The 13,871-nt window shown below is 42.4% G+C and overlaps 1 protein-coding gene across 4 annotated transcripts in view; it reads right to left on the minus strand.

Annotated features, from left to right (window-relative positions):
• The window catches only part of RBBP8 (RB binding protein 8, endonuclease), a 108,538-nt gene that overhangs the window by 62,396 nt on the left and 32,271 nt on the right, over positions 1-13,871 (minus strand). For all 4 annotated transcript variants that reach the window (XM_074987293.1, XM_074987292.1, XM_074987294.1 and 1 more), the window contains exons 5-8: positions 13,642-13,754; positions 11,458-11,533; positions 7,022-7,188; positions 725-829 (exon numbers count right to left, since the gene is read on the minus strand). In XM_074987293.1, the coding sequence (XP_074843394.1) occupies positions 725-829; positions 7,022-7,188; positions 11,458-11,533; positions 13,642-13,754 (461 nt within the window). The remainder of the gene's footprint in view (positions 1-724; positions 830-7,021; positions 7,189-11,457; positions 11,534-13,641; positions 13,755-13,871) is intronic.

The following is a 13,871-nucleotide window of genomic DNA, read 5'->3' on the forward strand; positions in this document are numbered from 1 at the left end:
CTTATCTGTGGAATGTTCTGGGGTATGGTGTTCTGGTACCATGTACCTACTTCAATATGCTAGGTAGATATGTTTACGCACCATCAACCCTCTTCTTGCCAAGTTCTGTGAGCAATGCATTCCTTTAGCTCACAGCTGAACTTTGCTTTCTGTCAGCAAAGTCTTGACCATTACTTTGGTTCAGGCCTAAGGCCTCATATTGGGCCTCTACTTACTACAGGGGGGAGACAGAGAATGGACAAAGAGTGTGGAAGGAGGACTACCAAGAAGAGAGGATTGCAGTTACCTGAGGAAGGTACTGGGGAGGCATCAGGTGGAAGTCACCCAGGGAGGCAGTTTGCTGCACCAGGAGGGCCTAAGGAGGGAAGTCCCTCCAGCCACAGCTGCCTAAGGTCCCTGAGCCAGAACCTGGTATGTGTGGGAGGGGTCTAGGTTCCCCTCAGACCACCCCACACCCCAGGGCGGCCCTAGAGGGCAGGAGGAGACTGAGCACCCCTAAAGGAGGGGTCTTCTCCACTAATGACTGTATTTTGGACTAGCCAATGATGAGAATGGCTCAATGACGCTGTCACCCAAGCCTCTGCGAGAGCAGGAGGCAGATCAGGGGACACAGCGAGCCTCTGAAGCTGCATTTAAACCACCACATAGTGCAAGACCTGACAAGGACAAGCTTGGAGCTTTGTCACAACCTGGTAAAATAAATATGATTAAACCTAGCATTTACTTGCTATAGGTGACAGTTCTTGATCACAGGTGTCTGCCACTAGTATTTCCTTTTCACAGTGGTTAGGAATTTGAGTAGATGACGACTGAGGAACTTTTCCAAACTCTAAATAAAGGAATAAAAATAAATGTTAAACTGGATGTGACTTGGCTTTGTAATTATGAATAGGTGCAGACTGAGTTCCAATCCTGTCAACACTTATGTACACTATTAATTTTAAGGATATGAGCAGTCCCAATATCTTCAGGTTTAAAATAGTTTCCATGATCAGAATTTGAAGGCATAAATAAAAAACAGTAACAAATAGAAGTTACATTTCTTGAGGTGAAGTTGTGCCTCATACACTCAAGAAGAGTACCTGCAGGCAAGAAAGTGTAAAACAAGCCAACCAAATAACATCAAAGGCGTTTTGACAGATTATCACTTTTTAAGCTGACACAACACATCGCTGTTATGCAGAGCCTTCGTTGTAAAAAAAAGAGGTGCTGGTACTCACCCAGCTTCCTGCCCTGCTGCCTTAGCTAAACCCAAGGCTGGGGTTGCTAAAGTGCTGGTACAGAGTACCGGCAAGTACTGGCACAAGAAAAGCATTGCTGTTACATAGTTAACATATTGCAGTTAGCTCCCATTCACTCTAACCTTATTTTCTGTATATCTACCAACTGAAAGCAAAGACAGTTGCTTAAAAATTTAACTACGCTCAACCCTCGCTCTAGGAGCACAATTGGTTCCCAACTTTGTGCTTGTAGGTGCAAACTCATAGGAGGGGCACTAAATTGTCATTAGAATACACATAAAAGTCTCTGATTAGTTCCTAGAGCTTCCGAAGGCATGGCAGCATGTGGTGTGGCTTTTGGAAAGTAAGCGAACCTTGGGTTTGAAGGCGGGTGGGGCAGGGAGTTTAAAGGCTGGGGGCAGTTTAGGGCTATGAGTGAGAGGGAGGGTTAAAACCTGGTGGCTGGTTGTTTCCCTGGGGGGGTAGGAAGGTCAGGCTACTGAAGGTTGAATGTGTAGTCCGCCCTGGGTGGGGGAGGCAGGGGTCAGGCTGCCGTGGGGCCAGTCTGCGGGGTTGGGGGGGGGGGGGTTAGGGCCATGGGGCCACCACAGGGGTCAGACTGCCAGAGGGCTGGTCGGCAGGGCCAGCCGCTAGGGAGGAGGGTCAGGTTGCTGTGGGGCTGGCAGAGGGTGGGGGTCAGGCTACCGCAGGGCCAGTGGGGGGTGGGGGTCAGGCTGCTGTGGGGATGGCAGAGGGTGGGGGTCAGGCTGCGATGGGGCTGGTGCGGGATAGGGGTCAGGCTGGTGTGGGTAGGCACTGCAGGGCCAGCAGGGGATCATGCTGCTGCTGGGCTGGCGGGGGTGTGTGTGTGTGTGTGGTTGCCACGGGGCCAGCAGAAGTGGGGGGTCAGGCTGCTGTGGGGCCGGCGGGGAGGGGTGTCAGACTAGGGCAGGTTGGAACCAGGGGGAGGGGATTAGCCTCGTATTAGTGGAGGGAAGTTCACTCAGACAATTACGGTAAGTAAATGTGTACCTCGTTTAAGCGAGTACTCGTAAGTACTCGTTTAATAAGGGATGAGCGTACTTGTGGAATAATTTTCAACTATCCTAGTAGCAAGTCAGTTAACACAATGGTGAATATAGTGAATAATCTGCACTTTCAATTACAAGCATGACATTTTGTATAGTTATACACTGATACACAGTTAACCTTTTCCAGTAATAGTTAATAAACTTTGTGATTAATATCTATTGGTGATTAGTATCTATTATTATTCTGAAAAGAGCCTATTAAAAGTTTATAACTATTCTGAACCTTCTATACTTGCAGGATACATTAATATTTCACAAAAAATGCATTAACAAAGGAGGAATAACTAGAATATGCAGGCTAAATGCTACTAGATCTGCATAAAAACAAAAAAGCAGTCAAGTAGCACTTTAAAGGCTAACAAAATAATTTATTATTAGGTGAGCTTTCGTGGGACAGACCCACTTCTTCAGACCATAGCCATACCAGAACAGACTCAATATTTAAGGCACAGAGAACCAAAAACAGTAATCAAGGTGGACACATTGTATTTGAATATAAAAGAGTTCAGCAGCTTCTTTTTCAAGAGTGTTGGCTTAATCTAATTCTTGATGCCCTCCCCTCCCCCTTCTGCCCCTCTACTCTCTGATTTGCTCACTTTGATCATTTTTCTTCTGATTTGTCTACCTTGATTACTATTTTTGGTTCTCTGTGCCTTAAATATTGAGTCTGTTCTGGTATGGCTATGGCCTGAAGAAGTGGGTCTGTCCCACGAAAGCTCACCTAATAATAAATTATTTTGTTAGTCTTTAAAGTGCTACTTGACTGCTTTTTTGTTTTGATAGTATATAGACTAGCACGTCTTTCTCTCTGTTACTAGATCTGAATACTGTATCATTATTATACACGCAGGAAATTTTGCTGCACCTAAAAAGTTTTTATTGTTATGAATATGGTTCACATTTAGTAAGTGAATATCCTAGACCATAAGAGTGGCCATACTGGGTCACATCATAGGCCCATCAAGTCCAATACCCTGTCGTCTTACAGTGACCAATGCCAGGCACCCCAGAGGGAACGAACAGAACAGGTAATCATCCAAGCCACATCTACATTAGCCCCTTCCTTTCGAAAAAGGCATGGTAATTAGCAAGGTCGGAAGATGCTAATGAGGCGCTTCCATGAATATGCAGTGCCTTATTAGCATAATGGTGGCCATGGCAATTTGAAAGCACCACTTTCAAGTTGCACACCACCCGTGTAGACGGAGGCCTTTCGAAAGGACCCCCCGGACTTCGAAAGCCCCTTATTCCTATTTGGTTTTAGGAATAGCGGGCTTTTGAAGACTGGGGGGTCCTTTTGAAAGCCCCATCTATATGGGTGGCGTGCAATTTGAAAGTGGCACTCTCGAATCGCCATGGCCACCATTATGCTAATGAGGTTCTGCATATTCATGGCAGCGCCTCATTAGCATCTTCCAACCTTGCTCATTACCACATGCCTTTTGAAAGGAAGGGGCTAGTGTAGACACAGCCCAAGTGATTAGTTTCCTGTTGCCCATTTCTAGCCTCTAGCAAACAGAGGCTAGGAACACCCTCCATGCCTGTCCTGGCTAATAAGCATTGATGGACCTATCCTCTGTGAATTTATCTAGTTTTTAAAAACTCTGCTATAGCCTTGGCTTTCACAACATCCTCCGGCAAGGAGTTCCACAGGTTAACTGTGTTGTGTGAAAAAAATATTTCCTATTGTTTGTTTTAAACCTGCTGCCTATTCATTTCATTTGGTGACCCCTAGTTCCTATGTTGTGAGAATGAGTAAATAATATTTCCTTATTTACTTTCTCCACACCAGTCATGATTTTATATACCTCTATCATATCTCCCCCGCATTGCCTTTTTTTCCTGAGCTAAAAAGTCCCAGTCTTATTACTCTCTCCTCATATAGCAGACATTCCATACCCATAATCATTTTTGTTGCCCTTTTCTGAATCTTTTCCAATTCCAATATATCTCTTTTGAAATGGAGTGACCACATTTGCACACAGTATTCCAGATGCGGATGTACCATGGATTTATAATGCGGTAATATGACATTTTCTGTCTTATTATCTATTCCTTTCTTAATGATTCCCAACATTTTGTTAGCTTTTTTGACGGCGGCACCACACTGAGTGGATATTTTCAAAGAACTATCCACAATGACTCCAAGATCTCTCTCTTGAGTGGTAACAGCTAAGTCAGACCTCGTCATTTTATATGTATAGTTGGGATTATATATTCCAAAGTGCATTACTTTGCTTTTATCAACATTGAATTTCATCAGCCATTTTGTTGCCCAATCACCCCATTTATTAAGATCCTTTTGTAGCTCTTCACTATCTGCTTGGGACTTAACTATTTTGAGTAGTTTTGTGTCATCTGCAAATTTTGCCACCTCACTGTTTATCCCCTTTTCCAGACCACTTATAAATGTGTTGAATAGGATTGCTGCCAATACAGACCCTTGGGGGACACCACTATTTACCTCTCTCCATTCTGAAAACTGACCTTTTATTCCTACCCATTGTTTCCAATCTTTTAACCAGTTACCAGTCCAAGAGAGCACCTTCCTTCTTATCCCAGGACAGTTAACTTTGCTTAAGAGCCTTTGGTGAAGGACCTTGTCAAAGGCTTTCTGAAAATCTAAGTACACTACATCCACAGGATCCCCCTTGTTCACATGCTTGTTGACCCTTTCAAAAAATTCTAATAGATTGGTGAGACACGACTTCCCTTTATAAAAGCCATGTTGACTCGTCCCCAACAAATTATGTTCATCAGTGTGTCTGACAATTTTGCTCCTTACTGGAGTTTCAACCAGTTTGCCCAGTACTGAAGTCAGACTGACTGGCCTGTAGTTACCAGGATCACCTCTGGAGCCCTTTTTAAAGATTGGAGTCACATTAGCTGTCCTCCGGTCATCTGGAACAGAAACTGATTTAAATGACAGGTTACAAACTACAGTCAGCAGTTCTGCAATTTCCCATTTGAGTTCCTTCAGAACTCTTGGGTGAATGCCATCTGGTCCTGGTGACTTATTACTAATTAGTTTATCAGTTTGTTCCAAAACCTCTTCTAATGACACCTCAATTTGGAGACAGTTCATCAGATTTGTTACCTGAAAAGTATTGCTCAGGTTTGGGACTCCCCCTCACATCTTCAGCCATGAGGACTGATGCAAAGAAATCATTTAGTTTCTCTGCAATGGCCTTATCATCCTTGAGCGCTCCTTTAGCATCTCCATCATCCAGTGGTCCCACTGGTTGTTTGGCAGGATTCTTGCTCCTGATGTACTTAACATTTTTTTTCCTATTACTTTTTGACTCTTCAGCTAATTGATCTTCGAATTCTTTTTGGCCTTCCTAATTACGTTTTTACACTTCACTTGGCAGAGTTTATGTTCCTTTCTATTTTCCTCACTAGGATTTAACTTCCATTTTTTAAAGGATGCCTTTTTGTCTCTCCCTACCTCTTTTACTTTATTGTTTAACCATGGTGGCACTTTTTTCGTTCTCTTACTACATTTCCTAAATGGGAGTATACATTTAAATTGAGTCTCTATATGGTTTAGATTAACACAAATGTCTGCAGTATTAATGGGTTTATGCACAACACAAATGTAACCAAATGCATTTTGGTTTCTCAATTCAGGTGGCTGTTTTGTTGATTTTGATTTAACTGCTCTGCAATCACTGAACAAGGAAGGATAGCTTTTCTTTTGTTCTCCACTAGGTGGCGCTACATGCACACACACTACAAAAAAGCGCAATTCCAAACTTCAGGTGTTATTGCAAGAAACTAATTCAGGGAAGCCTAGATGGTAGAGCATGGTCTTGAACAGCTATTAAATACCTAATAAGTAAGATTTTGTTTGCATAGCTGTTAACTGAGGGTACAACTTTTACTGAATAAATATTACTGGCAAGGCTGTGTGTGAAGGAAAGAATACAGTTTGAATTCCATATTATTAATGGTGAGGATAATTAACATTGGCACAATTTACATTGGGATATAACGGAAATTCCATCACTCGTCTTTAAATCAAGATGATTTTTCCTAAAAGATATGCTATTGCTGAAAGACAGGTTATGAACTTCATGCAGAAGTTATGCTGAATGTCAGATTAGATAATCATAATGGTATCCTCTGAACTAAAAATAGTATAGGAATTTATGAGTCCGTGGCACAGTTTTCACAGTTGACTTAAGGAAAAAAAACTTTTTGCTTACAAATTGAACAAGTTTGATTCTGAAGTCAATTAAACCCAAATATATAATCTTGTGAGAATATTTCTGCAAATACTTATAAAATAATAAATTGCACTTAATATGTAAATTGAGCTACTATAACAATTAAAATATCATTACATCTGTTAATTATCTGGACAATAATTTGATTCAACCCCTCAATCTCTTTTTATTATGAAGGAGTTCTTTCAGAAAATCTACTATCTGACAAAAATCACATACTGACATGGGAATTCAGAAACCTTGGGAAAATATAGCAAACCTTAAAACTTACCACTAACATAATGGCTAATATAAAACACAACCCTGCATCCTAGAACTCAGGCACAATTATTACAATCCATAAACCAATTCACTTTTCTTGAACTCTCATACAGAAGGATTTAAATCTTTTACATTTAAAATTAAAGATGGCTTTTGGTTTCTTTTTCTCTTTAAAATCTTGAAAAGCCACGATAGAAAATGATGACAAAAACACTCTTACTTTCAGTGGTTTCAGAATGCTCCAACTCTGCATGTATTTGCTCTGTGTATCGGACATGCCTGTTCTCTCTCTTTCTTCGGATGCGATTAACTGATAGTGAAAAAGATTGAACTGGTGAATCGGGAATGACCCCTTCCTCCAATTCCACTGCTTGTGGTTCTCTCGCCCTAAGAACAGAATTCAGAGCTAAAGTAAAACCTAAACACGGCAAGATAAAGAGCTAAATCTTTAATTTGAAGAAGTTTATGAAAATCAGTTTTAGAAAATGACAGATTCAGAGTACACAGCCAAACCAAGAGCAAGCAACATGATATAGAATTAGTATCTCTATGACAAGTCCAGATTATAAGAGAGAGACCTAATATATTCAGAAAGGCTACATCATCCTCTGAACTTCATAAACTTTCATACTTTAGGGCTTAAGTCAATCTCTCATAGTAAGAACTATCAAGTACTTTCCACTTTTGATGACAATATATGGAGGTAGATGAACCACTGGTCTGATGCATTATGTCAATTCCTATAGTTCTGAGGAATATAAAAGAGATGCTACGAGTAAAGTTCCTTAATATTATTACATTTGCCCAGGAGACAATCTTCTCCAACACAGGATTTCATGCTACAATTTACTGACTACCCTATAAAGGCCTTTATTTAATTTATTTTTAGAAGATTAAGGCATATCCTAAGAGTGCCCCCATACACCAAGCTGTGCCAGCCTTTTACAGAAAGACGTAACCTGAACTTTTTTTTTTTTAAAGTAAAATGCAAAAATCAAATAAGCGTGAAGTTCACTTGACCCTACTTTGTGTGGTCTCAGAGCCTACTCACTCAATGTGCAAAAACTAGTTTAATAAAGTAGCAAATCTCTTCTTCCAAGAAAGCATATCTGAAAGTGGTAGGGTCATAGCGGGAAAGAACAAACTCTAATTAGAAATTTCTGAACTAAAATGTTTTGTCCTTTTCTGTCTTCTTATGGAAAGTACATTTCACTGTCACATGGGACATGAAATAAAGACGGCGGCAGAGCAGTAAGGAAATTAACTCAGGCTGCTTTTGACATTTTTCCTTAATGTTATTTATCCTTCTGATCCCTTGAAAGAAACCAGAGATTGGACACCACTTTCCTGTCTTTAGAAAGCAGGATGTGGGGTCTTAGATCTTAAAGAAAGGAGGAGGAGGAGGAGGAGGAAGTGTGGAGAAACTGCCAAGCAAAATCCTGTTTTGTGACTGAGGGATTTATTTACACACACACTAAAATAAAATAACAAAAGAGGAAATAAAATTAGACATGTTTATAGTGCCTTTAAGTTGGTGCTTTCAAAGTACTTCACAAAAATGACGTACCACCACCCATGAAAATGGACGCATAGGTTAGTGAGTTGTATAAGGTCACACAGAACATTTTGATCAAATCGACAAGGAAAAAAATGCTGTGCTTGAATTAAGAACCTAAAATAACTTCTGTAAAAGAAGCTGAAAATACAATGAAAAACACAGAAATCTGCCTGCTCAATAAACAAAAATGACTGAGCTAAGTCAGCTTAATTAGCATGTTAAGTCTGAAGGCAGTCTAAGTATCAATCAGTGAACTATGACTTGTTGGTTAGATTTGAAGTTGGAGCTCCCTTGTGGTGTAGATCTTACATTCAAATAGGTCCAGCTTTTGTACACCTCTATCCTTGGGCAAGGGTTCTTGAAAGCCCCACCTCTCCTTTTGATTTGCAGCATCGATGGCTAATGAGTCGGGTTGAGGATGGGAGTTAAGATGCTCATAGTTCTTTGAAGGCACCGTGTAGCTGCTCTCATTGCACTTAGCAGTGGGGGGTGGGGGAAAAGGACGTCAGGGTCTACCAGAGGGTTTTCGTCATGTCCAGTATCATTTTAATAAGTGGTAAGGCAATGTTTGAGGGTCCCAAGGAAGAGAAGACAAAAAAAAAGCCATGGGGAGATGCACATCTCACACAACTGGAAGGAACTTTGGGAGGTCATTGAGTCCAGTCCCCTGCTGGCAGGGCCAAGCATCCAACCCCTTTCTAATCTATTTGCCTCAGATCCCAAAGTGGCCCCCTCAAGGGCTGAACTCATAACCCTGGGTTTAGCAGGCTAATGCTCAAACCACTGAGCTATTTCTCCCTCAAAAAGAAGACGCCATTCACCAGCTTCATCCATCACGTCTTCAGCAGACACCCAAACCTTGCACCACCCTCTGCAGCTATTGCTGCAGAATTCTACTCTCTTCTACGGCTGAGCAGCTGGGGAACCCACTAACACTGCATCAGGTGAAGATGATAATTAGATTAAGGGTAAAGGAGATTGCACTCTCTCATCTGGCACCCATGCAATGCAACCAGCCTCGGTTCAGCCTCTTTAACACACAGGCCATTACCATCTTCAGTACCAAGGTACACTTCAGCACCATGCCCTCCATCAGTACCTTTGACCATGTAACCTGACTGGTGGGGATAGGAGATAGAAAACGCCACGTATCAGCCCACAAAGTCAACACTAAAAGCAGATTCTCAGATGTGTTGGTGAATGTGCATACACAGGCTGGATTGTTCCCCCTGGGTGGGAATTGACATAGCTTCACTCAGTTGCTGTGCCACAGTTCAACTCAGGTGCCAGAGTCTAGGCTTCAGACCTCTTCTTCTGCACAGCTGACTGTGACTGGTGCCAGAGTGTGGAATGGTTCCGAAAAGCTTCGTAATGGTAGAGAGAGACGTTGGTAGACACAATGGTGCCAGAGCCTGCATTGTGGTTGGTGCCCTAACCTGCAAAGACAAGGGTGCTGACTGAGGCTTAGATGGTCAATCACCCTGCAGCTGACAGTGGAGGTGGGACTCTGGCATTGCTGAGGGAACTGGTGCCAATAATGATACCAAAGGCATTTGCTGACTGCAGGATGATGGAGGCCAGCACCATGAACACCGAACAGGACCTGGGCTTGGTGAAAGGACCATGAGCCTCAGAAGGGCCACTGCATAGGGTTCTGCCTTTGGGGCAGCCAGTATTTCTGTTGGGATCTCCTACTCTGCGCCAAGAATGGTAACTTCTGCTGTGGCTGTGCACTGAACGATAGAAGTCTGACTCCAACGCCACTGAGTAGTAGGCCCAAGATAGAGCTGCACAAATGGAAGCTGAAAGTCTGTGGATCTGCTCCTGTGTCTGTAGCTCGGTGACATGGGCTGATGATGCTGTGGTGAGGGGACACAATGGGACATGGTCATTTACCCATCGAGTGGGGTGCAGGAGTGGCTAGTGCCATCTTGGTTCTGGGTGGACCATGAGCATGAGGACGTCCTCTGCCACTTAAAGAGCCCACAAAGTCAACAGTAAAAGCAGATTCTCAGATGTGTTGGTGAATGTGCATACACAGGCTGGATTGTTCCCCCTGGGTGGGAATTGACATAGCTTCACTCAGTTGCAGCGCCACAGCTCAACTCGGGTGCCAGAGTCTAGGCTTCAGACCTCTTCTTCTGCACAGGTGACTGTGACTGGTGCCAGAGTGTGGAATGGTTCCGCAAAGCTTCATAATGGTACTGATACACGTTGGTAGTATCTTTCTTTGGCCCCTGTTCCCTTGAAGAGGGTGCTGGCACAGGCACACTAAGAGACGAGGAAGATGAACTCAGAGGCTGTGCTATAGCAGTTGGGTCCACCTGCAGTCAGACCGCACCCTCCATGACGACGATTTTTAACTGCCGTACGTGTTCTTTCAGAGTTCTTAGTTGGAATTTCTGACAGATCTTGCAGCGGTCCTTCTGGGGACCTTTACCCAGGCACCGGAGACAGGACCTGTGAGAGTCCCTTTTCAGCATGTGGTTCACACAGTCCTTGCATGTCTTGAAACAACCAATATTATATATGCCGTTATGTGCCAACAATGCCCGGCCACCACGTACATTGGACAGATTGGGCAAACTTTTCACCAAAGAATGAATGGAAACTGCAGATATCAGGAATCTCATTACACGTAAGTCAGTCAGTGAAGACTTCAATGGAGTGGGCCATTCTGTTAAAGACCTGAGAATTTGTGTCTTAGAACAAAGAGACTTTAAAAACAGATCACACAAAGTTGTGAATTGGAGTTCATATTCAAATTTGACATATTAACAGGCGGTATGAACCGAGACAACAATTACCTCACACACTACAACGACTGCTTCCCTTCCACTGAAGTGCTACGTTTCTGCTGTTTTGTTTCGTACAAGAGCTGCTACGGAAAAAAATCTTCTGGCAACTGTGCACGTACGTGCACACACATCTGACTGGAATGCATGTGAACAAGTACTCAAAGAAGAAATTAGTTTTCCCTTCTAACTTCCAAATGACAGCAACCATTCACTGGATGCATTAAGTAATGTGACTCAAGACTGAAGAATTTAAACAGATATTAAATATTTTCTGACATTAACATTGAGAATAAAAATTACCTCATCTCTTTCTGCAACTGCTGAAGCTGTTCAGATATCTTTTTATTTTCATCCTGTAAGTTGTTTTTTTCATTCACTGCAATATGTAATGAAACATTAGCACACATGCTAATTTTATGTTGCATTTCACTTTAGTTACTTTCTATAACATGAGCAGGTCGTGAGAGATCAGATTATTACACTATTGTAAAATTGTGAACATCTACTCTTTTGACAGTCAAAAACAGAAGTATTCAGGTTAGTCATTAAGTTGCAAATTACTTTTTTACAATAAGGTTATTACAAATTACTGAACGACAATGTTAAATAGTTTAATATAATTAGTAGATAATTTAATTTTGGATGTGACTTTTTGCAGGAAAAATAACAGCTCATTTTGGATTCTGTGACATAACTGCCTAGATTGGAGACACAGAAACCATGAAAAGTGACACAACTACGGCTTACTATTTGGTCCCCAAAATAACGATTCATCTGGGAAGCAGTAAGCCACTGCTATAATACTGGAAGCTGTAATACATGTGAACCTCTTTAATTCAGCAATCCTGTGATTGTGACCAGTACCAAAGAGTGGAATCAACAACCCAGGGAAACAGGGTATGCCAGAGTAAAAATTTTACCAAGCCTGGGAGGGTGCTGCGGGACCTAGGCGTGAGTGCTTACCAAACACCCTGTTCATAGGGACACACATGGCTCCACGCTCCTTGTTGCTCCCAGACACCACACCCCACCACTACAGGAGTGGCAAGTAAAAGTCCGAGGGGAAGCAGGTTTGTGTGCTGCTGTTATCCCATCTAGAGGTGAGGGGGAAGAGATGAGGGAAGAGCGGCACGCAGAACCGCTTCCTCCTCTGCACCATGGATGTTCCCAGATTAGACAGACCGAGTACTGAGGTTCAAGTGTAGTAGAAATTATAACGGGGGGAACCCCAACAACTTACACCTCTGTTCACATCTCTTCCAGCTCTCCTAATTCTGCCTACATCTCACACTTAGAACACACACAGACTCCTCTCTATGCTAGTCCCATAATGCTCCATATTGCTGGAATGCTGAGTCTATCTGTTCATTTTCTCTTTATTATTTATTGGGATAGGGAAGGATAGGACTTCCTTGTCCCCTGCAAAGCCCTAAGGGGAAAAATCACACCCATGCCCAAGTACCTCTTCTGGCTACAGAAAGCCCCATAGCTGTGCTGCTTTCCAAGCTGGAATTGAAAGGCAGCAGTAACAGAATTTCATGCAGCTGTTAAAGGTTCTCAGAAATGGAGATGGGTCTGGTCTCCCTCATTTTGCTGGGGGGCACTTCCGTTTCTAGTCCCATCTGAGCTGGGAAAGGGTAAGACTTTCTTTTTCTGCATGGCTGATCAGGGGACAGTGGGAGGGAGATCATACCCACTTTGGGATATCTCCCCTGAATGCAAGAAGCTCTGAAGGCAGCACAGACATGGAGCTTCCTGAAACCATGGAGGCATGCAGAGGTGGGCCTAATTTCCCCTCCAAGGGCAGTTATGCAGGGTGAGAGGAAGTCCTGTCCCTCTCCAGCTTGGTCAGATCTACCAGTGAGGTGCCCCACTGGGGCACTCCCAGTAGCATGAGGGAAATCGGACCCACCTCTGGGAATTTGCCCCAGGTTCAAGAAGCTCCAAGGTTGTGCTGCCTTCAGAGCCCAGCTGCGAAGGCACCCCAGAAATGAGGGTAGCAATCCTGTGACTCTGCTCCCACAACATCTGTGCAGCCATCCCATGATTTTATTTTTTGAGGGTGTTTTTTTTGTTTTTTGTTTTTTTTTGAGTTGGAGGTCCAACACCCTGAAATTTCAGATATAAATATCTGAAAATATGAAATTTAACTATTTTAAAACACTCTGGCTGTGACACTGATCAAAGTGGACTGTGACTTTGATAGAACCACAACCATGAGAGAATAAAAACAAAATACATAAACTGAGGTTACAGGAAAAGCATTTTACACCAAGTTAATATTAAAATGGCTAAAAGCTGTCTTAGTATTTATTTTGTCTTAAAGACCACAGAATAAGTGTTCTTGCTGTAGTGAACTTCGCAGTCTTATTAAAAGGTACAATATGAAAATTCTCTCAGCCTACAGCACTGTGTATAAGTACCAGCAAAGTTCGCAAGAGACTGAATTTTGTCCTGAAGATCATTATATTAGATAACACTCACTTAGTTCCGTGATAAGTTTAAGGTTTTGTTGTCGGATGTTTTCAAACTCTTGCTGTTTCTTTCTCATATGCTCTTCAGTCACTGCGCAGCGATCACATAATCCTGCTCTTAATCTATACGAAAAATTTAAAAATGTTTTCCGCCTGTTAGAAAGAATATTATACTTATGGTCCTACTAAATTCATGATCCATTTTGGTCAATTTCATGGTCATAAGATTTTAAAAATTAT

Source organism: Carettochelys insculpta, chromosome 2 (genome assembly GCF_033958435.1).
Source record: "Carettochelys insculpta isolate YL-2023 chromosome 2, ASM3395843v1, whole genome shotgun sequence".
NCBI classification, from domain to species: Eukaryota; Metazoa; Chordata; order Testudines; family Carettochelyidae; genus Carettochelys; species Carettochelys insculpta.